The 26,905-nt window shown below is 41.6% G+C and overlaps 1 protein-coding gene across 1 annotated transcript in view; it reads right to left on the bottom strand.

Moving 5' to 3' along the window:
- Positions 1-247: 247 nt before the first annotated feature.
- Positions 248-26,905, bottom strand: part of pomgnt2 (protein O-linked mannose N-acetylglucosaminyltransferase 2 (beta 1,4-)) — a 35,144-nt gene continuing 8,486 nt past the window's right edge. Inside the window, exon 2 of the mRNA XM_074684160.1 lies at positions 248-7,506. Coding sequence (XP_074540261.1) covers positions 5,616-7,418 — 1,803 coding nt within the window. The 5' untranslated portion in view covers positions 7,419-7,506 and the 3' untranslated portion in view covers positions 248-5,615. The remainder of the gene's footprint in view (positions 7,507-26,905) is intronic.

Below are 26,905 nucleotides of genomic sequence, written 5' to 3'. Positions count from 1 at the left end.
TCATGCTATGAGTAGAGACCTCATCAGACTCCTTATCTTGTCTTCATGGTGGGTTTTGATAATAATATAACAGCAGCTCTACACCTGCTCTGTTCATAAAGTGTCGTCTTGGGATAACATTATTTCTGATTTGGTAATACTTAAATAAAGGCTGAGTGAATTCCTGTCACAAAATGTTCTGAAACAAGTTTTTACTGTAAGAAAAAAGCTTCTTTATTCAATCACATGTACTGAAAAAGAGACCAGCACTAATGTAGAAAACAGACTCTCAGTCCACTCAGCACAAACAGGATGACTCCTCGCAGATATCTAAACCAACAACACAAACACAGACATTTCTAAACCATCGTGCCTCGCATTAACAACAACGGCTTTAAATAATCTCTTAAACATGCATCGACAACACTGCATTTCAGAACTTCAGGAAAATGATATGAGCGCGTGAGACAAAAAAAGCAAAATATATTTGGCAAAAAATGAACGATAAGGATCTTCTGAGTCCAGAGGAAAGTAATTAAAAGGGTCAGTGGGTGCTAATGAAGCTAACATTGAAGAATAATGATGTGACTTATCTGAACACATTTAACACAACAGGTTGGTGGCAGTGTTTCCTTTCACTTCCAGAAACCGTCTCCTGCTACATCTTCTCTGCCACTGACACACCATCTCATCGTAACGAGGCTTTTAATCATTTTAAAATCAGTACTTTGAGCCAACTTCTTAATGTGCGCAGTTAGCATCCGGCTAAGACAAAGGATTATTCAAAGTGGAGTTCCAACACAACCAATACAGTTTAAGTTGTCTCTGACATGTTTGTGCTAATGAAAAGTTATATGTTTAAGAATCTGAGAACATTCCTGGGCTTGTAGAGGAAGGTGATATCTAACAGGTGGTTACATACGTAAACGTCTGAGGAAAAAGGTAAATGTATTTCACCTTAAACATCACCTTCCCTCCCTTTTTAACTTCTTCTACCCCTGTCACACTCTCTCAATGCTCCCATTATCTTTTCTTGAGGGAAAGGCTCAGACAGTGCCATTAAAGAGGGGTCATTCTTCTCTTTTCTGTCTCTCTGGTGCCCCCTTGGTAGCTTTATATGATTTACAGCTATATAAAAAAAAAAAAAGGGAAAAAAAGTTTTTTTCCTCTCTCTGGTGTTTTAGTAAACTCTTATTTCAGCCTCTGTCTGAAACACTTCATGTCAGCTGCTGTCTCTTTAAGGCTTCCCCTGCACAAACCCCCTTCCTTCTGATTGGCCAGCCTTCTGTAGACCTATCGAGGGCAGATCTAAGGCCAGGCCTTAGTGTTTGAGGCCCCATCCTTTCAACATCTTAAGATCCAAGAAAGAGATCCTTATGTCATGACTCTATTGTTTCAGCACGTCATGTGAAGATCTCGTGAACATCTCACAAAGATCACATGCACTTTTTAAGACAAAGTGTTTTGATGACTTTTCTCCAACATATGAATATGTAGAGGTCTGAAAACTTGAACAAATTTAGTCGAACCATCCATCACTGATACTTCATACAAATGTTGAAAATATGGGAAAACAGGATACCCCCTCTTTAAAGTAGAATACCCCTCTTTAAGGATCAGCCTGTCAGGAAAAGCCAGGGTGCAGCTCTTGAGGCTTTCTGTAATAATACTAATACTTTTGAATGGACTAACAGCTGGTGGACTCTGAGGAGGGCAGACCTGCATACATCCAGTGTTTTAATGAAGAATTCAGAGGTAGACTCTGCTGACCAGAAGGAAGAGAAATTAAAAGACAGTGGACCAAAGAACTTAGCTCTAACTTGGGTGAACACAGGCCTGTGGAAACATGTGATAACATTATTCACAAGACATTAAATTCCATCAGTACGGTGACATACTAGAAACCTATTTCACTCTAAATCTTCTTGAATGTACAAAAACAGAATTAATACAGAATAATTGGCTCCGCTTAAAGAAAACCTGTAAGCAGTGAAGTGTATGTGGATCATTTGAGGTTGCTAGGAAACACTTGTGATGTGTGTCTCTTTTAAAGTGCGCATTAAAGGCACTATGAGGAGTTTTTATGTGTGAATTGATTCTTTTTCAAAATACTTCTCTTTGTTGAAAGCTTCTTTTAACTGGATGCAGAGTGATGAGGCAACACAAAAGCAGCTTTATGAACTCAGATTAATAACTAGGGCTGGGACGATATGCTTTTCTCCTGATTTACTTCCTTAATGATTATAAGGGTGCCAGTTTATGATGGCATACTGCATCTATTTGAAAAGAAAACATTTTTTCTGTTTTTATGGCACACTCATAAAAACAGTAATTCAAAAAGTAAAGAATTTTCTAAAAAGGTTTAATGGTTGGTGAAGCAATGTGAGGGTGTTAACTATCAAAATGCACTTTTTACCTTTTACCTAAATAACAACATTTTGTTGAATAGTAAACAACCCCGACCCCAAACCAACTTCTGGGGTAAATTACTTAAAGCAAATATTTGATTTAGAACATCAGCAGTAAATGTTGCTTATTTGCAGTCAACCATGGTTGATTGAGGTTGGATAAAGAAGAAACATTTAGTAACAAAGCTGCAGATGTCGCTGGTGTTTCAGTGTAAAGTGTGACCCTGCTGACTGGTGACCCAGTGCTGACAATCACTGATAAGCTCCTTTGAGAGTCACCAGTTAGCACGGTCAATCTTTGCTCCAAAACACCAGTAGCTCTAACGGTCAGAACTGGACTCCATGGTATAGTATAATTTCTGACAGCTGACCACAGAACTACCAGACATTTTTATGCTGCTAACAGTTTGAATTTAGTGTTTAAAGAATGATAACTCATGAAAATTAATGGAGCTAAAAACAGGAATCTAAAAAAGAAATAATTTCCTGTTTTTATGATATAGTTTTGTCTTGAAAACAGGTAATTTTTTTATTCTTAAGTGAATGAAACACGCCACCATACAGATTAGTTTTTGATATTTCCATTTTTAGTTTGCTTCTTAAACATCAGACAATGTTAAAAGGTTAAATGATGATGATGATGATGTCTATGGACTCTATCAGAAGTCACATCATCCCAAAAAAATGCTCAACTCCTGTGAGTCAATTTTTAGAATTTATTCCGGGGATCTGACGTCATGTTACTAGATGGTCGAAGAAAAACATTTCGCCCTCTGCTAGGGAAAAGTGATAACTTTTTTCCAACCAACAAAAATGAAGGATTTTCATTGGTTGATTCTACATTTTTCTAGATGTTTGGCATTACAGTCACTGCTTGATATCATTACATCAGCTCAAGTGTCTCAATAAATGTCTACATAGCATAGATATGCACATGACTTAATACTTAATGCCTGACTTAAACCAGATCTGGGAGTTTTCCATTTCTTCTCTGTTAATATGAATACTTTAAAGACAGTTAAAACCTCCTCACAGTGCTTTTTTGAGCTCTCTGAAAACTGCAAAAACTGCAAGCTAAGCAAGCGTTCATGTCTCATCTTAAGTTACACGATTCACTCAAAATGATTGATTCACTTGACATTAATTCAGTGCTCTTCATTCAATCTAGAAGATGTCTTTTTCAAGAAATTAAAAGACTAAAATGATGCCTGACTTGCCTGTAAAGACTAAAAAGAAATCTGCCAAAAACATTAGAGAAATAAAGAAGTTCAGTTTCTTGAAATGAGAATAATGTCTTCATACAAGAAACTGAACAAGTACATTTTTCTGGACTTGTCAGGTGAATAGAGCTCATATTAAGTCTAATAAACAATTCTTACTAAGAAAAAGATAAATACTTTCTTTTCAGTTTTGCAGTGTCAGCTCCAAAGTCTCTGATACCGAAACTGATTCAAGTCAGGACAGGACAGGACATACTTTGCTGAAATTGGTAACTGTCTCAGACCAAATGGCTATGACCGGTGGGGTTCCCCAGGGGTCAATCCTGGGACCCTTGTTGTTTAATTGTACATGCTTCTATTATGAAGGCTAATACACAGCCATAATGTGTTTTTCTACTGCTATGCAGATGACACTTAGGTTTATGTGACACTGACATCAGGAGATCATAGGCCTGTAGATTCACTCTGTCACTGCATCAAACAGATCAGTGTGTAGATGTGAAACAATTTCCTCCAGCTGAACTCAGACAAAACTGAAATCACTGTCTGTGGTCCAAAGAGAAAGGCTTATCAGTCACCTTGACATTCTCTCTCCAAATATGAATTATCAGGTTAGAAATCTAGGAGTAATACTGGACTCAGAGCCGAACTTTAACAGTCACATCAAATCAGTAGCATCAGCGGCTTTTTCCCCAGTGCTCAGGTCTCTGCACTGGCATCCTGTAGCTCAGAGAATAGACTTTAAAACAGCTCTACTTTTTTACAAGTGGTTGGCATCAAAGCAGGAAAGTACATCTCTGAAATGTTAGGCGGGGTATTGTTAAGAACTTCACGATTCAATTTCAATTTTCTAGGTTTCAATTCGATTTGATATCAATTCAGTTTAATACTGATTAAAATTATTTGATGTCAATTAAATAAGAAGTAGAAATATACAAATAACACGAGTTTCTGTTAACAATTTTGCGAATTAACATTTTTAACCGCCCCTACATGTTAGAGCCATACGAATCAACTCAGACTCTAAGAACCTCAAGGAGGGGTCTCATGATGGTGCCCAGAGTCCGGACAAAACATGGGGAGGCTGAGTTTCAGTTTTATGCCCCTGAGGATGTGAGACAGGCCTCAACTCTGACAATGTTCAAATCCAGGCTGAAAACTGTTCACTTTAGATTTTCATACCACAACTAAAAGTGTTTTTATCCTCTCTTTTATTTTTATCTAACCAACAATTTTTTTTTTTTGATTTATGCAAGGTTTCTATTTTGCCTTGTGATATTTTATTTCAGCAGTAAAGCACCCTGAATTGCCTTGTGTATGAATTGTGCTCTACAAACAAACTTGCCTTGCCTTAAAGTTAATTTATATGATTTTCTACATTTGTGAGTGACAAAGGAGTACCAGGCATAGGAGTAGGAAAAAACCTCAAACAAGGTAACTTAAAGGCATGATTAATGGTTTGCTGTGGACATGTGGTGAAGTTGCTTTGGTTTTGGCTCGGTTCTGCAGAAAACAAATGTAATCAAACAAAAAGGTGGATGGATGGAGTCCCACAGGTATCACACTCACACAGCAGACAGAGGACAAGTCAAAAAAACATCAAAAATCAGCCTGTTGTAAAATCTCTCTCGCTCTCCACAGAAAAGCTATATTGCATACTGTAAAAGGTAAAGAATCAGTGTTCTGACTAATACTACAAAACATTATATATTATTCTGCACATAAATAAATCTGTTGAATTCTTGTAGACGTGGTTTAGCTCTTTCTCTTTGCAGGAACAGGAAATAGACTTTCCATTCATTAGTTCAGACCCTGTGCTTCAAGTTTTCTGCAGTTAATCCAAAAGTCTGTTTCATGTTTCCTTTGATGGCAAAACAAACGCCCCATCCTCGCCACGCAGAGGTGAGCCGCACACCTGGCTCTGGATAAACTGTGATGAAATAGATCGCCAACCAGGACTCAGCCTCTGAGTCAAACTGCTCAGAAACCCACAGAGGGGAGGTTTGTACTAGGTCCTGCACATGAGAACATCTGCAAAAGGTCCCAGGAGGTTCTTGTTGAAGATACATCTGACCCACACCAGGTAGGTGGTGAAGGGCTTGATGTTTTCTGAAAAGGTGTAGTTCTGCTGGGGAAGGATATAAGGCATATAGGTGTTCTCTCCCTGCTCCTGGATCCACACTTCGTACTTCACCTCCCTCACCTTCAGGTACTTCAGATTCCAGGGGATCTGCCAAGAGACTGTGAGTTTAGCCTCATTGGTGGTTTGTACCGAGGTCTGACAATGGGGTTCTCTGACCCGGCCCGGGTGGACCATGCTTGCTGGCTTGGACTTCTTCATGCTGGGTTTTGTCTTCATTCCCTCTGTGAGAACTTCCAAGAAAGACGGGATGTCCACCAGAGTGTCCTGGTAGATCCGGAAGAGCCACTCTGGGTTCCGGCAGCACAGGTGTCGCGGGACGTCTTTGCTGGCCAGAATGCGCTCCTGCTCCTCTTTCTCCAGGTGAGCAATGCCCCCTTGTTCCCAGCCTCTGTCTGCGTGGGTGATAGTGTTTTCCTCCTTTGTGTTTCTCCAAGCGATGTAGTGGAGGTCCATGCCTGGAAGAGAGGTCAGGGTCTTGTAGGGGGTATACTGCTCCGGATTGACAGCGAAGGGGAAGAGCTCCACCACAGTAGCTCTCCTGGGGAGGAAGAGTGAGGTGATGAGCTGAGCTCCATGCATGCTGACCAAGATGGACGCACCGCTGATCACCTGCACGATGCTGGGGAGGGACTGCTCCTCCAGGGACACGGTGACCACCCTCATCTGGAACTCCTGGGCCAGCACCATGATCAGCTCCGCTTCATTCAGGATCAGTCTTGTTGTTGATCGACTGAACACAACAATGTACTCATCCTTCTTCTCCTTCTCATCTTCAGCACTCCCTCCCTCCTTCTCCACCTCCTCCACCCCTGTGATGTTCATTTTCTCCATCAGGAACTTAGCAAACTGGCGGATCTCATTTCCTGACACCAGCATGTTGGCCCTGGGTCCCTGTGGCTGAACGAAACCGTACTGGTACCAGGTGGTCATCTTAGACAAGCCAATGTAGGATTTGGTGAAACACATAAGCTTTCCAAAGTTCCTCAGCTGCTCTTTGAGCAGAGGTTGCTTACTGCTGAGGAGTTTGTAGAGGTCAAAGTGGGGGCCTTCACCCCAGCCCTCCATAAAAACCAACCGAGCCTCATCGTCTAAGTCCGAGTACTGTTTCATGGTATAGTACGCAGGAAGCAGGTCATCGTGGAACACGTGCATCAGGTTGTCAGGATTAAACCGATTGAATATCAGAGTAACATCCGGAACAAACACAGGCTTCGGCATAAACTTCAGAGTAGCAGCTGGGAGTTCTAGGAAGTTGAAGTACTGGGTGTTGTGATCCTCTACTGAAGACAAGTCCAGCAGGGCGGGCTGGAAGCGCCTGGACCCCAGGTTGGGCAGCATGACGGAGGAGTTGGAGTGGAAGAACACAAACTCTTCAGCCTCTGAGCTGTAGCAGAGATAGTCGAACCGGCAGATGCGGTCAGTGTGCATCTTCCCAGTGCAAACCATGCGGGTGCCGTGCTCCTGGAGGGCCTGCAGGGCGACGTGGTAGTCGATCCGGGCCTGAGAGAGCTCCTGGGACTGCCGGGTCATGTGCAGCTCCTCCTCCAGCAGGGCGGCATGCTCGCTCAGCTTGGAGTACTTCCATAGGAGCGCTGCGACGACAGAGACCAGGAGCCCGTTCAGGAGCGCCCCCACGCTCATCCTGCAGCCTGCCACGCTCGCACGCATCACTACTGCTGCCCAGGATCCACCTCCCGACTCCAACCGGCCTCTGACCACAGACGTGGGCAACGAGACATCCACCACCGGTGAACAACTGTGGACGGGGAGAAAGGAAGGATGAGAGTTTAAAAAAAGATCTTACCATAAAACAAACCTCAAAACAAACATAAATGATGAGATCTGGTTTCCAGCAGAGACATAAAACACTGACATCACAACAAATCAATAACCAGGCCTCTAAAGCTACCGTGCTCTTCATGTCAGAGACACCACACAGAGGGACTCTGGGAGCAGAGCAGCTCTCACCTTTGAGAAAAGTGTCTGTTCACCTTTGGGAGCGAATGAGACGTTTGCCTAACCTTACGTCTCTTGACACCCTCCCTGGATAAGTGGAGAGAAATTACACCAGAGAGTGTGAGGAGGAGAAAAGAAGCAGAGCTCTAAACTCATCTGCATACCCAGCGAACAAGTGAGTCATTGAGGGACTCTAAATCAACCAACGGTTAGCGGCCAGCAGCTGCCTGCAAACACAAGACAACAAGCACGCTAAATACTCATCTGAGGGCTGATGTACTCACTCTGCAACTGAGGTTTCATGTAAATTAATTACTTGAGAGCAACATTAGGTTTACATAGAGTTCAGCGTGCAGCTACACTCTGCTGAGCGCAGGCAGCGGGATGGTTTTTCTCTGCTTGTGAGAAAATTGGATTTGGGGAGCCAGTCTTTGAAGCTGGCCTTGTGGCAGAAAGTAATCTAAATCAGATTTAACTCAGCCAGAACAGGCATCTTAGTGAACAATGACACAGCACTGCATAATGTTTAGAAAAGCAGACACAAACAACACCAGACAAGAGTCCAGACCACTAGCTAACATGTCAGCTGACTCCTGCTCTCCTTCTGTTTCCTTTTATTTGAAATGAGGAAAATCTTAATCGTCCCCAAAGGATAATTTAGTTTTGAGCATAGGTCCACAATGACATAAATACATACATGTAAAACATATGACCACGATATCATCATGACGGGCGTGAGAAAGATATAGGACAAAAGAACAACAGTCCATGGTCAAAGTGTGCAGGAAACAATGCCTACAGCTTATCAAAAACCCAGCAGCTAATGACACAAACCACCTCAGGTATCAGCTGAGTCACATTCCCACCCAGAGGTTCAGTTCGGTTCATCTCCGTACAGCACGCATTTTGAGGTGTTTCCACTGACTAATCCTGGGACAGGTTCCCCTAAGTACTGACCCAAACCGTCCCACTTTTTGATCCCCTTCTGTTGGGGTACCAGACATACTGATCCAGCCCCAGAAGGTGGAGCTAGAAACACTGCAGTCTGTTGATCGGTGCAAAGAATCGTCACATCCTGTGGGACAGAAGCTGTTTTTCTCCTGGTGGCACACAGCCTTCTCTGAAACAAAGTTTGATTGTTCTTTGTAACAAAGAGCCACATGCCAATCACAAAGAAGATGAGTTGCTGGATGTCTTCCAATAGTTGCTCTTTGTTTATTGTGACACATTTTTCTTCTTCATTGGATTTATTAGCAGGGTACACTGAAATCACTCACTGATTCCCTACTCACTACTCACTATATGGTGAATTAGATGTAGTTGACTATATAGTCCACTACATTAGCTAAATCAAAACAACATTTTGGACACTACTCACTCATTCGCCAGCTGCTGACAGTGGCGTAATTACTCTTGCGTCGCTCATGGTCGGCTAAGGATTTACAGTTATATCAATCAATCAATCAATCAATCAATCAAAATGTATTTATAGAGCACTTTACAACACTCAAGGTGACCAAAGTGCGTATCGTTTCACAAACACCGCAAAACAGCATTTATTTTAGTGATACCTAATATTATATGTAGCTTATTTTCTGCAGCAGCCAAATAAAATTGAAACATTTATTACATGTAATTTTTAAAATAAATAAACCATATATTTGCGCGGAACTTATGCTGTGTTGAAGAATTATAAGGTCCTGTGAATGCATCACCCGCGATCAACGGTTTAGCGGCTAACGTCTGTGTTGTTTGTTTCTCAGCTCAAAGTTGTGAGACTGGCTCGTCTGAAAGTTAAACAGAGAGCTAAGTGTTATTCACTGACAGTTTTTAATGTTGTTTCATGCTATTAGTTATCATTAATCATGTAATCAGCCATTCCTTCTGTTTGAACCGCAATGCATGATGGTATATATTGCTCATATAGTGATCCTCGCTAATACACTACTTTTCAAAATGCATTGTGGGATACATTGAGTGGACTATATAGTGAATGACCATGCTCACTCAGATTTTGGACAGCACTACAAAATGGACTATTCACTATAAAGTGCACTATATAGTGAATAGGGAGTGATTTCGGACACAGCCTGTGTTACGCTGCTATGGCGTCACGCTGTTACATAACTGATGTAGCTGTCGGCATCTGGCTTACACGTCGCCCACCAAGAGGGGGCACAGTTCGCTGTGAAAACGCAAACAGGATCAGGCGTCACTGATCCAACCAAACTGTACTGATCCATACTGGACTGCTTGTTGGAAACAGGGCTTTAGACTTTGACCGAACATAAGTAAACCTCTGCCCTGTTGGTATAAACTCTGAATACAGGAAGGGTACTGAGGATCTTCAAAGATGTCTTCGCCTTTGAGTGGCTCTTGCTTGAAAAACATGGTCAAGTCAACTCCAACTATCTTTCAGCAAAGATGAACATTTCCCAGCCTTTTCGTCAATGATGCTGAGGTAACCAAACCAGTAGATCATCACTAAGTTAAAAATGGACTCAACAAAACAATTTCAGAGGAAGTTTGTCAACATTAAAAGTCAATTATGCCAATTACCAGGGCATATCAGCATCAGTCTTTCTTTTTAATCTGACAATGAACAAGGAATCAGTGTAATACTGGGATATTCTGCCAAAAAGATTTTGCCGAGTGGAGAAGATCTGAAGAGCAGATTCATAGATAAAATAATATTTCAGTTATATTTAAATTTGGAAAACTTAATTTTAAACTTTAGGGAGCTATCCATTTTTTAAAGTTTTCATTTAACTGTAGAGACATCCTGCTGAGCCTGGGAGCTGTTTCATCAACATATGCTTAAAGGTAGAGTCTGCAGGATTTTCCATTAAAAAAAATGTCAACTTTTACAGGAATAATCCTGCTCAATCATCAAGGGCCTCTATGCATGGTGTCTGTGTCTGCCTCAACCCCCTCCTCAGCCTGTATGTTGATGTTTTGGTTGTGCCGGGATATATCTGATCCAAGAGTAAGCGTAGTTACATCAGCCAATCACAGAGTGCCCAGTGCGCAAGTGGCTTTGTGTGTTGATGATTGTTAGTGGAAGAAGCTACCCCGAGTGGCTATGATAGCAGCCAAACAGATAAAGCTTTTTTCTGAACAAGGGTGAAGCTTGACTTTCACTCGCTTTCAGGAACTTGGAGAGCAGCATGGGATGAAGAGCTACGTGAGTTAGCCTTCTGCTAACCAAGTATGTGTTAAATACCCGTGATTAGCTTGTGCTAACATGCCAAGTCAGCTGCTCTCGAGTCTCTCCCACATAGAAACGCAATGCTAAAGGTGGTTACTTGGCTAGTGGGGGCGTTCACACAGTCACAGTTGGAGGCAGTGGGTGTGTGCTGCTGCTGGCACTGAGCCAAGGAGGAAGAGCCCAGTTTAGATTTGTGTTTTCTAACAACAAAAATATTCACAGACCCTACCTTTAAACCAGAGAGGTTAAGATATTCTCTGAAAGGGTCCCTTGCTACTTTTAATGAAATCTGGAAGCCCTTTATACGTGGATGGTCTCGATGTAATACCTGCTATATATTTTTACCCCTTGAGATACTCCCACCGTTCATTTATTTACTTACTGAATTTTATCTTTTAAGCTTTGTGTGGATTTTCAATGTAATTTATCATGTCTGCTATTTACATATCTACCTCAAAATATTTGTGCACATTTTTCTAATCTATTTTTCTGTCTTTGTATGGTTGTGATCAGTGTGTGGGGAGGGGAGGGAAAGGATTGTGTGTTTTATATTACAGGTGCTTTTTTTACTATGTAAAGATGTTTTTTCTACTCCTGTTTACACTTATAAAAATGTGGATGTACATGTGTTTCTGGCCATAGAAAATCTATAAAAACGATAAAAAGATTCAAAATAAATACATCTTTATTATAGAAAAAAATAAAAGCTCATGAGAGTCACGAAAGAAAGATTTGTTCACCCATTCTCAAACTTAATCTGCAGCTCATCACGGCAGAAAGCACTCTGATGTTATTTCTCAAGACAAAATGTCACGGACAGCAGACATGAATCAAAGCAGCACAGACAGCACGCACATCGCCTTGATGCTGACGCAGCACCCAGAATAAAGTGAAATGAAGTGTGAAGAGGAAACTGTCAGCGAGGCTAACATTAAGCCTGCATCCAGCATGCTCCTTCACTCCTCAAGGACGAGGGCAGCGTGAGGCTAACCGTGCCAGCAGTGCAGCTTAAACCCTGCACGCTGGATCCCATGGGGACACGTATGAACGCCCTCTGAAATGTGCCCGAGCCCAGCCACCCAAAGCTTCTGAAATGTCAAAGCTGCTGCAAGACGCCACAGCACGCACTAAACACCCTCATTTACATCCCCGCAGTCCACGGCTCCAAACAGAGACCTGTACACAGGGAGCGGTTTCAGCTGCTGGGAAGGCTGCTTAGAAAACATGCAGGTTAAAATCAGGCTGAAGGCTTAAACATGGTCTCACTTTTCTGAATCCTGTGTGTGTGTGTGCACAAACAAACACACAGACATGTGCAGTCGTTTAGAGTGACCTTGAGGACAAGCGGCTTTTGTACGTCCCCAGCAGTGAGAGACAGAGCGAGCAGAGGCACGGCCGGAGAATGAAAATGTTCAAATTAAGAAAAGGTCACAGCAGTTCCAAAAATAATCAGACGTGAGATGAGATCTACCTCCTGAGCTCTGCGCGCACCAGGGGAACGCTCTCATATCCATATCCAATTTCCAACTGTGTGTGCTGCTAAGTGACCCACTCATACTGCGTCCACTTCTCCCCTCTCTGAACATCTTCTGCCTCCATATGATGAGAGGTTCAGGTCGGCTCTCTCTGGGTGTGACCTAGAGTCTGTGGACCAGAAGTGATAGAAGACTCCAGGCTGCATAAGTGAAGCCAGTAGGGACTGAGCAATGCATCATGCTTTGCAGACCTGCTGCTGGAGGGAGAAACGACACCACAATATGCTGCCTTGAGCATTAAAGCTAAGGAAAATGTCCATCGCTAGCAAAAATACACAGTATCAGACAGTTCATGGAGGATTTTCACAGAAGAAGAAATTTGAACAAGCATGAAGAATAAGGTATCAAAAGAGTGATCCTATAATTAAGGGAACATCTCAAGTATACAAAAGCAACGTAGCAATGTTTATTGTGCATTATTAATACGTCATTGTTAATTTTTTATGGTATAGTCTAACAAACACCTGCGTTTGTTTAAGAGTCTACCTTTCTCTCTGACAGTCAGAGGTGGATTGGTGCTTCAAGACTCCATTTCCCATGAGAGCAGATCTTAACTCGATCTTTCTTTGTTCAGAAACAACTTCTCCCAGGATTTGTTGTTAAAGATGCTATGAGGAGGATCTGTTTTCATTGGACTGCCTCGCCACCTTGAGGCCCAGAATCTCCGCACACTGCAGTAAATGACTATAAGCCAGGCATGTGTTTGATTTGAATTAGATGGAGATTGGATTGGAACAAATTTTCTTTGTTCAAGACAATTTTTTACAGGATACAATGCACTGAAGTAAGGTATTTATCAGTACAGTTACATAGCGATATGGTTTGAAACATGACATCAAGCAAACATTGAAGCTGCTGGCTATATGTAGCGCTTCCGGCAGCCTGGTGCTCCGACATATCTGAAGTCTAATGTGACAACAAGCTAACACTGTCAGTTTGTACCGTAGTTTAGTAGCTGTTTATATTTGGTGCAGCTGGCAGCCTGGTGCTCTAAGACATGTCTGTAACCTTAGACTGTAAAAAAAAATGGACATCCGCTTGCTCGGCTCAAAGTGAGGTCTCCACAAAAACTGCTCCCCCTGGTGACTGGCTGCAGTATAGGTTTAAAAATACGGCTTTCCAGCCATTCCAGATGGGCTGTGGTCAAACTTTAAAAAATAAATACACCTAGTAGAAATGTTTCTCACGTCCGATTGTTGTGGCGATTTGAAGATATAATTTAGCTGTCTTGTATCCAAGTCCTCTTTTTTTCTGAAAAGTTTTGTTTTCATTAGTTGAAGAGGTTAAAAACGAGGCTTTATGTAACATTTAACGATGATTGACAGCTGCCGTTCTCATGTATTTTTTTCGAGATCATAAAATATGTCGGGAGGTAGAGTCAAGAAGTGATTAGACTCTTGAAAGAAAAAAAAATATTATTTTTGTCACCCAGCTCCACTCAGATTCTCCCCTCATCGTCTCTACTGCACAGAATCTGGCCCTAAACTGCTACAACAGTGGCGCCTGAGACGGCGGTAGTTTGGCTTCAAAACCGTACAATGATAAATGGCGAAGCCACGCTGTCCACTCTATGTACAGTCTATGTCTGTAATGCGTAATGTAAGTAAACCCTGGTCATGTCCTGCCATTCAACTACCAAGCAGAGCTAACGTAACCTCACTCTTCGTTTTATTGACAGACTCTCAAGTTTAAACAGACCACTGCAGAATAACTGCTGACTGTGGGTTGGACTGAACATTAGCACAAACAGTTTAGCTCCTGTTTTAGCCTTTAGCTCATTCTCTATCTCTCTCCTGTTTATCTTTCTTCTGCTCTTCTGTCCTTTTTCTGTCTGACAGTTAGGCTCCAGTGTCCACCACCACTACAAAATTAATCATAGAAATCATTTTCAGCAGAGAAAAACACGGATCTCTCTTCTCTTTACTAAACTTGATCAGCTGGTGTGGTAATCAATCCGGCCCTGCCCCACCTGATCTGGAGGCTAAGAAGCAGAATTTCTAAACAACCTGTGACATGTAATATTGTCTCTGATAATCTAATTTTAAAGTGTGGATTATAATCAGACATATATCTAGAAAGGACTTTTTTAAGATCACTTAGAAACTCCTTACAGCCCCTTTAAGTAGAGCTATCGTTTGAATGGTGACAACAATCAAACTTAGTAACCTCAGTTTGTAGTTTAGTAGCTGGCTACATTTAGCGCTACTCATAGCACAGTGCTCTGAGATGTGTCGGTAATGTGTAGCATTATAGATTATGAACAGGAAAATATATATAATAGACTATTTCAAGATCACTTGTAAAGTCCCCCTTTAAGCAGCATCTAGATGACTCATAACATCAATCTGCCTTTACATGCTGCAGATCATGAAGCCTCTCACTGTGTTGGGGCTCTGTATGAACACAGTGATAACAGCCCTGTTCAACATATTTTGATCACAGCCAAAGAAAAAGGGTTGAATCATCTTTCCAGCAGGCCAAATCATCTGATACGCTGTCTGTGTTTTATGGTGAATAACATAGGGTTTTTGAGAACTGCAAACCTCTGAATTCTGTTTTTATACTTACATTGTACACAACGTTATAATAACTGTTTTTCTAACTTGGTGTGTAGTTTACGGTTGCCTTTTATAGAGTTCTCACTTTATTATTCCACCAATCTGTGCTGCATAGTAATATCTTCTTTATAGAGAGTTTTTACTCATAAAACCTGCAGTGAATTATTCCAAATATTAAAAGCAAGGGAACTATAAAACATGTCTTGTGGTCATTTAAAGGAGAACAGACACTTGCTTTAAATGGTTTCATTAAAAAACGTTTAAAGTATTCTAACGAGTGTTTCTTTTCTCAAATGATAACCCTGAAATCAGGATCCAGGTCAGCCCGACTCAGCAGCAGAAAAACAGCTGTATGCACGATCCAGTAACTACTGCACCCTCAGCCCTCTGTTAGCCCAGTTACATCACATTCTGACTTTGTACTGACGATCATCTCCTAACAGGCTAATTATTATAAGAGATTTAATAAATGCAAAGGCTTTGGCTTCTCAAAGGATGATGTCACTATGATGAAACTCGTGCACTGCTTTTGACACTAATTTTCTTGACGTTCAAGTGAAAATGAAAAGCTGAGCACCCTCACTGCAGCACGACTCAGTGACACTCACGGGTTGATCTGGACGCCATTACAGGCCAGCAAAGCACCACACCTCTTGTGGAGGTAGCACTTCTAAAAGGAGAGAGTATGCACAAACAGTATTCATACATTCATGCATACATATAATCATTTGTAGTTTCTCCTACAGCCTTAAACCTTGGCTCTTTTTGACTTTGAATTAGTTAAAACCACACAAATAACGTTCTCTTCCAGGTTTGATGTGTCAAGTATAAAAACTGGATTATGCAAATACTGGTAAAAAATGACTGTTTTTTGGATTACAGTCTATTAGTTGGTCTTAAGCTGAGTTACAAGCTGACACTACATCATTGCATCATATGAAAAAGACCGACAGAGCACTGCTGTTAACAGGCTTTTCCCTCGTCCACATAATTTAGCCAGTTCGTTTTTTTTAAGAAAGCCTCAAGAGCTGCACTAACAATCTCTCAATAGGGGTTACCCACAAGTGAGCATGATGTGTTTCCAGTTATTTCTTAGGATGGATGTGAACTTATGGTTACTGAAGAGTGCTGTGCGACCATTAAATGTCATCACAACATCCTAAACTGAACCTTTTAGTGGTTGTTGTGTTTTTTATGTTCATGTCAATGTTTTGATGATTTTAATTGTATCCTAATTCTTTACGCGCTTAACGCAATGACGTTAACATACAAAAGTGTTCTCTCAAAGAAGGGGTGACAGCTCGTCCAGTCACTGCTGTATGCTGTAGGAGAAGTATAACATGTTGAATGTATCAAAAATTCATCTCTTGTGGAAGGGTAATCTACATTTGTTTGTGAGTGATGAAAGTTAAAATTCTGTTGAAAACCAAAGTTATATCGATGTATGCTAACCTGCTGCTTGCATATCAATGTAATTTCCTATATTTGTTAGCATCAAGCTAGCACTAGACATTTTGTATGTTTTTTTGTACATAAAGAGATGTATAACATGTTAAATGTATAATGTATCAGTGAACTCACAGAGATCTCATGTGTAGCCCTGTTTCTACCTGATACTTTGATAAAAGTACAAACACATGAAGTGAGAGGTTTATAAACTTGATTAAGCTTTGAAGTATGATTAACCTGCAGGGCGGAGTCATAACTTAAATGCAGGGTTCCTGAAAAACCAGCATTGATTTGAATGTAGCATCTTGTCAGGACTCCGCCTAGCCCCTCCCCCTCCCCCTCCCCTTGGAGCCCCTCCAAAGGAACGCCCATGCTCACATGCACGAGCACCGCTGATTCGCGACTATGATTGTGAATGACTGAAAGACGGACTCAGCACATCATTTTATGTTTTGCACTATGTCGAGTCATGTCTCACACTGAGTAAGGAAACACCAAAACGTTAAAACATAAATATAAAAAACAAATAAACAAACGTGACTTTTGTCAGTACTTGCAACTGTCATGCTAGCATTATCCACTTTTACCAGTGACACCATATCAGGAGTAAGGCTATAATACAAATAGTACATGTGCATTTTCTCTAGGACTTACTAAATATCACTTTTTATTTTTTTTTTGCTTGTCAGAGCCCCTGTGCTGAGAGTTTATTAGACTCTGATCCAGACTACAGCCCAGAGCAAAGTACCTCATCGGGTCAGAGAGGACAGGCTCGATGTGGAGTGAGAGGGGCAGTTGTTAGAAGCAGGGGAACAGAAAAAGAAAAAAAAAGCCTCTGTCTTTCTGTTCTTGCTCTGTTTAGCCGGAGGAGTGGTTACCAGTAATCGGGGTATGGGAAATTTCTCTGGTATCTTCTGCTGAGTGTGAACCTGCACACAGCTAAACTCGGGAACACACATTGAGTCAGAGGCAGTGCGCGCCAGTGAAATGTACACACAGGAGGAGGGCAAAACGGCAGGATGGGATTCGATTGGTTCAACAGATTGGATCCTAATTGATGTGATTGGCTAATGTTTTCCTGGGTTTTCTCCTGCTGTAGATAGTGGATATTATTCTCTCTCATTTAAGAACCCATCATGAATGCAGACCGATATCAGATTTTTTCAGTGGGAGTCAGTTTATTTGTGTTTTGGGTCAAGTAAAATATGGCCCCGTCTGAGTCTGCACTCAGACGGGGCAGACAAGCAGACAAGCAAGGAGGGGGTGTTTGGTGCGAGCGCTCTGGGCTTCTGCTGCACAAAAAACACTGCTCTAGGGTCACGTGTGTGCTGGACCGATTACGTCGATCCGAACGGATCACGGATCAATGATGATCCGTTGCACCACTACTAATAAGGTACAGTCTGATAATGTTTCTTTTACAAAAATCAGTTTTCAAGAGTCAACTAGTAGGCTGCGCCGAGTAACTTACCATATTTTATTTGGAACGGGCGTCTATTTTTCTAAATGTGCTGCTACACCCGGCGTTTATTTGGAACCCTGTGATTAATTGGAACTCAGCGTTTATTTGGTATTTCACGGTATATATATATATTACTAAATATAAATATATTTGTATATATACTCATAAGCAAGCAAACGTGCTAGGGTATCACACCTGTATATTTACATCAATAAAAACAAAAAAAAAGGAACATTATACTGTTAAGGTCCGCGCTCTTTCACATTCACCTTCTCCTGATACTTTCTCCTCTCAAAAGGTAACGCTATGAGCGACCTCACTGTGTCACGGCTCAACCTGTCAGTCAACCGCACTGTAAAACAGACAGCTGTGACGTCGGCTCCACAGTGGGGGAATGGTAGTGGGCAAATTCAGCTGCATTCAGCTCTGGGCGCAAGAAAGGTGCGCCCCAACATGGTCCTATCTCTTGTATTGAAGAGGAGCCACTGCGCGTGTACAATTTATAAGGAGAGTCTATGGCCAAAGATTTCTGCGCCCTGGGGCGGAAACACGTCACCAATCAGATAACGCAGATGAATGAAACAACTTTACTCATCATGAAATATCTAACATTCATCGTGCAAATTTAAGTATATTTATATATATACATATAGTTCAGGACATTATGTTTTATTATTTATTTTTCTTTTCTTAATGCTTCATTCTTCAAGGTAATGTTGATGGTAATGACGGTAGGGCGGCGCCTAGCGCCCTCTATTGGCCAGCTGCCACTGGTAAGGACCCCAGGGTCATGATTCAATAAAACTCTCTTAAGTGGTAGCTCTGCTTTGGACTTCAGGAGAAAGTCCACTGACCTGTAACTGTCGTGTTCCTTCACCCGTATAATTCCTCTTCATCTTCAATAAAAATCACTTTACCACTGTCACTGTCTGCTGCTGCTCTCTCAGCGCTGCCTGCCATCTCCAGCTACCCCCAGTGTTACTGGTTAGCATATCTGTTTGCTCTGGAGATGATAAGCACCTCAATGATGTGGTGGAAGGCGGCGCAGGGCAGCACAGAGAGTCTAATGCATTTTAATGAGAATCCTGGAAAGCCAAACTGAGGGAGGAGAGGCGGCGTTTGTGCGCGCTGTGATGTGGCAGCTCATTCAGGCCACCAGTGTTCATCATTCCCTGCAAATAACCATCCCCCTCCTCAGACTTAATCTTCCCTCTTTCTCCATGTTTCTTCCCTACATGTCTACCCTTCCACATCACCTTGGAGAGCCCAGACATGCCCGGTCAATAGAGGAACCAAGCAGGGAATTAGAGACATTGTCAGTATTGCTCAGGTCCTTTTTCTCCCTCCCTGAACCTCTCTTCTCCTTTTTTTTATATTGTTGCTTGATTGTTGATCTCTGGCTGGGAAGCTGTGTCCATATTCTTTGTCATCTTTATTCCTGGCCTGAATGTGGTCTGTCAGCTTCGATCAAACTACTTCCAGCTCAGTGTGGCACTGTGGAGAATTAAAGGCCCAGCAGCCATTATCGAGCGATACAAAGACAAGTCTTGTGCCCTCTTTTTCTCTTAGCTTGCTTTCTTTAACATGTTCAGATACACACACAATAAATGAATGGAGTGCAATACCATCCAGGCTAGTGTTGAGGGAACATGTCTGCCTGCTCTGTAATGAGCGACAGTGAGTGTCAGTGTTAGACACTGCACGTCTGGCTGCTCCTCTGCTCTAAAGTGAGACTGATTACTCTCCTGATTGATAGTCCTCTGCTTAATAACATTTTCAGCCATCTCTATATCATCCTCTAACACCGGCCTGCTATGCCTCCTGAAATACAGCAGATACAAGACCAATGCTTCTCCCAACACTGAGCCATCTCTGCTGATGAACGGCCGATGTGACTGTGTGTGTATGTTTGTATGAAGGTTACCTAAAGCCTGGCTCACACTACAGGATTTTAAAAATCCTAAAAGATTCTGAAATCAGGTTGTATCTCACACATAAGGAGAATCTTCACAGATCATCTTCTCTTAAATCTTCAGCACACTCTAACAACAAGATTTGAAAATACTGACCAGCACACACTACAGGATTTCACCAAGATTATTTGACCAGAGAGAGTGATGCACCACATGTGCTCAGTTGTTTGATCTGAGGTTTTTAGCTCACTGGTGGGACAGGAGGAGAGAGAAGCGGAGCTGTCTGCAGCGGTGCCTTTCATCCATTACGCGCACGCAGAGGGACAGAGGTGAAACTGTTGCTGTATCAGCCAATAATGGCATGATCTCACACCCATCACTGATAAAACAACAGTTTGCCACTGTATGAAAATGGCGTGGTTATGTGTTATTTTTAAAGGCATTATTGAACTGTCTCGAGTGGGCCAGTGGAGCGCGCAGTCAGCTGACCCGGAGCCTTTCAGTTGCACTTTGAGCCTGCGTGTGTTGTCTGTTGTCCAGTCTCTGGGGCTCTTTCTAATTGGCTGTTGTCATCCTCAGTGAGAATGAATGTTGTAATCATCCAGATAAATATCAAACATGTTTGAAAATTATCGTGGCGGCTCCGATGAGTCTGTGAGATGATCGTGGGGCTTAAGATTCACCTGTCAACCGCTCACACTAGAAGACAATCTTTGCTGAACGTCGGGGCTGATTTAAGTCGCTGACCAGATTTCTTCCCTGATTGTTGGGAGGACAAGGTTAAATCGGGGCGAGAATCCTGTAGTGTGAGCCAAGCTTAAGGGGGACATCATCTATAAAATTCCACAACACAACACTTCAGCTCCTCTCAGAGCAACAGGTGACACACAGCTGTTTATAACCCCAGTTCCTAAAAAAATTTCATGTTGTGTAAATGTATGTACGTTTGCCCATTTTGAATTTGCTGGCAGCAGGGACAAGGGGCTAGAAAAGGCTGAAGAAGTAAGTGCTTCAAATAAAAAAAACAGCTGGAGGAGCATTTAACAGCTAATTACACTTGTAAACAAAAGGTTACTAAGATACCTTGGTATAGAAAGAACATCTTAGAGAGGGTGATTCTGTAGTCAAGATGGGAAGAAGTTCAGCTGTCTTTAAAAACTGCATCAAAAAATTGTGGAACAATTTCTAAAGAGTGTTCCTCAGAGGAAAAATTGGGAAGACTTTGAATACTCTGACATCTAAAGTTCATAATAACTCCCAAAATATCACTAAAATCTAGAGAAATCTGTGCACAAGGGACCAGGACATGACTCTGTAGTGGAGATCACTGCATTAATAGAAACAGATGTAGCTCTGTACCAGTGTTAAGTTTGCTGAAGGAGACAATGATGAAACATATTTGTCAACAAACCTTTTCACAGATGAAAACTAAACAAAGTCAGAAATGGTGGCGAAGACTGTCACGTAATATCAACGGTTGGAGCTCATTTTTTCTAATACTCAGACGCCCGTTACCTTGACAACACATCTGTGCAATACCAGTATGAAGCTGCACCATAAAACTTAACAGGTAAGCCTCTCTGTCTGTAGCCCTTCAGCAGCAGCAGCTACAGGAGGAGAACTAAGACCAGTTTGCAAATCTTCACAGCTGTCAGGACATTCCCTCAACAGTTAGGTTGTTTACCTTACATTGTGTGAATACATTTCCCTGTACCATCCATAAATGTAACTTAAAGCCCTATCAGGCAAAGAGGAAGCCATTAGTGAACAGGGTCCAGAAACCCTGTCATCTTCTCTGGACCAAAGCTCGTCTAAAATGGACTGAGGCAAAGTGGAAAACTGTTCAGAGGTTAGATGAAACAAAATTTAAAATTCTTTCAAATCATGGACACCATGTCCTTTGGACTAAAGAGGAGGGCCTGTTATCAGCTCTCAGTTCAAAGCCTGCCTCTCTGATGGTATGGGGGTGTATTAGTGCCTGTGTAATGGGCAGCTTACACATTTAGAAAGACTCCATTAGCACTAGCCACTGGTACATGAGGAGTTTTTTGTCTTTCCAAATGGAATCTTTTCGAATAACTTTTCTGAAAACAATCATAAACATGGAAAGGAATATTCCAATCTCTGGTCTACATGTGCCGCTATAATCAAACAGAATAGTCAATGGGGCATGTACAGAAAAACGTAAACATCACGTGATTTATCAAAGCTGGAGGACGACAGTTTGTTTATCACGGTGTCGTCCGTCCAGTCTTGAAATTATGTTCATTTCTTTCAAAGTTTGGATCAAAAACAAACTTTCCACAGCAGTCCAGTGCTGACGGCTCGCCACCATTTTTAAAGTTGAGGAATGCCTCTAGTTGCGTCTTACATCATATCTGAGCATGTGCTGAAAGAACGCACCCTGACAACTTTTCATTTGAGTGGATACATGAAACCTCAATCGGTTTGGGGAAAGGAATATTCCACCCCTGTGAAACCGATTGAATGTCCATTCAGATCGGCACTTTTTTCATTTGGAATGAGGTGTATACAAAGGTTAAATTCTTTCCGTTTTAGCAAATAAACCAAATGCAAGTGGAATATTTTGGTCCATGTAAACGTGGCTACTGAAAGGTATAAACAAGTTTGCAAAGAACACATACTCCCATCAGATGACATCTTTTTTTTAGGGTAGGTCTGACATATTTGATCAACTCAGTGACAAACTTCATCTATTACAGCAGCATGGCTCTGTAGTAGAAGAATCCAGGTGCTGAACTGGCTGGCCTGCAGTCCAGATCTCTCTGAAAACATTTGGCAAAGAAGACCCAAGACTATTGAGCAGTGTAAACCTTACATCAGACAAGAAGATGGAGCTGTGTAGCTGCCATCAGATTCAAAATTGCCTTGTTTTATCTCTTCAAGTGGAGCAATATTGTAGTTTAAACATCTGACATGCTATCAATGTTCTACGGTTAATAAAATCAAGGTTTATGAGATTTGCAAATCATTGTGTTCTTACATTTTAAACAACATAACTTTTCTTTGTAAATCAGTACTTTTGGTAACTCGTGGATAACAACAGTAGTTATATTTTAGCATCAAAAATATAATTTTGATGAAAGATCTTGCTCATACAGGTGGATAAACCATTTTAGAAACATTACGTATTTTGGTAATCAGAAATAACCTGTTTATTTAGGGAAGCTGTAGCTAACACCTCACACTGAGTGATGGTCTAACATATGTTAACAATACTTGGATTTTTTTACTTGTCAAAAACAATACTCAATGCATTTTTTCCTGAGTCTTTTTTTCTACAACACAGGGTATACCGCTGATTGTAAGGAAAAGCAGATTATGAAACACTGAATATCAACACGAGGAATGGGCGAATAAGAATAATCTCATATCATCATGTAGAGTGAGGCTCAAACTACTGAATGTGGATTTGCTGCAACAAGAAGAACTGAACAGAAAAATCCATCTCACAATGACTCACACAGTCCAGTTTCCTGCCTACTCACTCGTATTGTGAAAAATAAGTATGTCCGTGTGGTCTGGTGCCTGTCAGGAGCTCAGCAGGGTCTTAATCAGTCCAGCTGTAGCGGAAACGTTGCGTTGGTGTTGCTGCTCTGATGTTGCTGCTCTGATGTTGCTGCTCTAGTTCAGCTATGAGTTGGACCAGCAGAGGCTGTACAGAAAGAAACTTCTGGATGGAGTCTAAAAAGCAGTGTCTGTGTCTTGCCACCTTAGACAGGCTGAATAAAATATTGAGCCAGTTGGAAACTTGAATCTTTAGACAGAGCGTGTGCCTCAAAGCCTGCAAACCTTTGCACTGGATCATTACTTCACAAGAGTATTATTCACTACAGCTCTGGATCCTCATTTAGTAATGTTGCGTACGCACAAAACAAGGCCTGAAACTGGCGTACGCCTTTTCCCACACAAAGTTTGTCATCTATAAAAACAAACATGACGGCAAAATCTGCGCACCCCTTAGCAAACTCTGACCCAATCGTATATTTTGAGGGCACGGGGAACTGGTGACAAAGACGGCCAAGTGGTGAATTGAAGCCTTCAGATGCATTCTGCTGTATCCCCCACATTGTATCACTAAATATCAAACTTTACTGACACACCCAAGTCACCATCATTCAAACCAATGGTTTTATTTAAGTTATAATCATGCATGTGGTCTAACAAGGAGAATATGGAGCCGTTTAATAAGCCACTTTCAGTATGACAATATCGAACATAAAAAAAGAGAAATATAACAAAAGTCCATGACTTCTTCAGCTGTCTGGCTTTCACGGGACAGGACACTAATGTAGAGTTAAAAATGACACTAATACAGAGCCCCAGAGCCAACAGTTTTCATTCATATCTTTCAATATGCTGTTACCATCAAGTGTGGGGCATCTCTCGCTTGATTCAGCTTTTTTATCCTCATTACTTGTCACAGAGCAGACAGTTTAACACCAAAAGATGCTACAAATAAATGTTTTAGTTCGTCGATCGAAACTTTGATTATTACTAATACAGAGTGAGTGAATGCCGACTGACGTGTCCTCTCTGAGAATAGATGATAAGTCAGTGTGTGTCCTTTAAACATGTCAGATATCCTCGGAATGATGAACGGTGAATGTTTTGGCCCATAGGACAGGATGGATGCAGCAGGGTCGTGGTGTCATTCTCTGATTTTAGTGAAGTTTATGATCCCCTGCTGCAGTAAACTACCCATATGTCCATTTGATCTCTCACTTCATTCACAAACTCCTTAGTTTATGGGTCATATACTTCTTTTCCATGTCTAAACTTTTTTTTTTGCTGCAATTCAGCGCTGTAAACCTTTGATCTGCCCTCTTGTTTGTTTGCTTTTTCATTCATGAAGTACTTTGAATTGTCCATTTATGGTTGATTATGAGCGTACAGGGGAGGAATTTCCAGCTTCTCCAAGTGGATCCTGATTTATAAAGGGAACACAGAGTGCAGGTGTGCACATAAACAGTTTGATTAATCCACATCATTCTGAGATGCCACTTCCAGAGTTTTAGCCACACGTACATTTTTAGTGAGGATCCTACGCACTCTTTTTTGAAAGAAGCCCCTTGTCTTTACACATGCACTGGACAAAGACTGTCAAAAAAAAATGGATGTCCACTTGGCTCCAAGTGAGGTCTCCACAAAAACTGCTCCCCCTGGTGGCTGGCTGCAGTATGGGTTAAAAAATCAGGCTTTCCAGCCATTCCAGATGGGCTGTGGTCAAACTTTATAAAATGAATACATCTTGTAGAAATGTTTCTTACATCTGATTGTTGTGGTGATATGAAGATATCATTTGGTTGTCTTGTATCCAAGTCCTCTTTTTTTTTCTGAAAAGTTTTGTTTCCATTAGTTATACAAGGTTAAAAACGAGGTTTTACACCACGTTTAATGATGATTGACAGCAGCCGTTCTCGTGTATTTTTTGGGGGGATTGTAAAATATGTCGGGAGCTAGAGTCAGGAAGTGATTATACTCAAGACAGAAAAATACTAATTATTATTTTTGTCAGCCAGCTCCTCTCAGATTCTCCCAGAATCCCTCATTGTCTCTACTGCACAGACTCTGGTTCCAAACTGCTACAACGGTGGCGCCTGTGACTGGGGTATTTCGGCTTCAAAACCGTACAATGATAAATGGCGGAGCCATGCTGTCCACTATATATACAGTCTATGGCACTGAATCACTCTGAGACTTTTTAATGAAGTCTAAACTTGATGAAGGCTTTAATGCCTGCACTAAAGAAATCTGAAACAGTCACATGCACATAGATTGGTCCCAAGTTCAACAGGAAAGATCAATCATCACTATCAATAAATTAAAAAAAAAAAAAGCTACCTGAGCTGTGTTTGACAAGACAGCAGCACTGGGCCTTTATTTTGAAAACCTCCATCTGGTAAACAGTCTCTTCCCAGCCTCTGTGAAACACACAGAGCTGGAGCCATGCAGGAGTGACTCACTCAGTGGTTGAGACAGTCTCAAACTGGGCTAACCAACATCTACCAGCACAAAGCACGCAAACAGGCAGGAAGGAGCGTTTACTACAGAAAAAAAAGGAAGCATGGACACCAATCTAAAAATGATGTATATAAATAAATAAATTGAGCAGATTTGTGCACCTTCATACGACATGTTTGCAGATTCATTCCGATGCAGAAGCTGTGTTTCACATCATACTGCAGAGAGCACAGTGTCTGAGTTCATGCACAGTGACACCTTTTGAAAAGCCATGCGAGTCGGCCCTGCTCAGCAGGTAGAGGATGTGGAAATACATGAAAATCAGTTCTTTCAGAGTCACTACTGCATACATACTCTTAAAATGCAACAGTGTTCACAGAGGGTTATCCATTCTTTTCCTGCACTAGTCAGCGTTTCAGAATAGGGGAAAGTTTTGCAAAGAACTGCTTTGAATTATTCTCAAAGACACGAGCAGAAATGCAGATCAAAGGGAGAGAATAATGGGGAGAGCTCCTGATGCATAGCATGAGACCTGGTTGAACGTCTCCACACATGGCAGACATGAAAGAGGGCCTGGGAAACAAAGAAACCGACAAATGTCAGATTCTATGTGAGGAGGAAACACAGCATGAAAAATGTCACTTATTCAATTTCTATTCTTTCCTTGATCTCAGAACTTAAAAACAAGCTGAGGACAAGTTTGTCTCAGGAGGTGACTGGCAGTTTTTGCACCTTCCAAAGAGGATATTCAGGAAATTTACACTTCTGTTCATTGGTCATTGTCTCCAATCTTCACAAGACCTTTACAAGACTTGTTTAAATGATAAGACTCATCACATTAAGATTTCCAAAACATTTTATGACACATTGGAGGGGCAGGTTTCAAACACCAAGGTTTACTAAGAGCCCCAGGCCTAACAGGCCTTTGGATTTCTGGCCAATCAGAAGGATTGGATTGATTTCAGACAGAGGCTGAGGGGGCAACAGTTATAGGATGAAATGCAAAGGTATTGTTGAGTTTTGGCCTCTCGTTTAGCCGACCTAAAATGTAAACTTTTGAAAATAGCCTCCAGCAAGGAAGTCACTGTT

The sequence above is a fragment of the Halichoeres trimaculatus genome, unplaced genomic scaffold, assembly GCF_033239565.1.
Source record: "Halichoeres trimaculatus isolate MK-OKI-2021-1 unplaced genomic scaffold, fHalTri1.1 fHalTri1_scaffold_12, whole genome shotgun sequence".
Taxonomy (NCBI): domain Eukaryota; kingdom Metazoa; phylum Chordata; class Actinopteri; order Labriformes; family Labridae; genus Halichoeres; species Halichoeres trimaculatus.
This window is presented reverse-complemented; position numbering and strand designations above follow the sequence as displayed.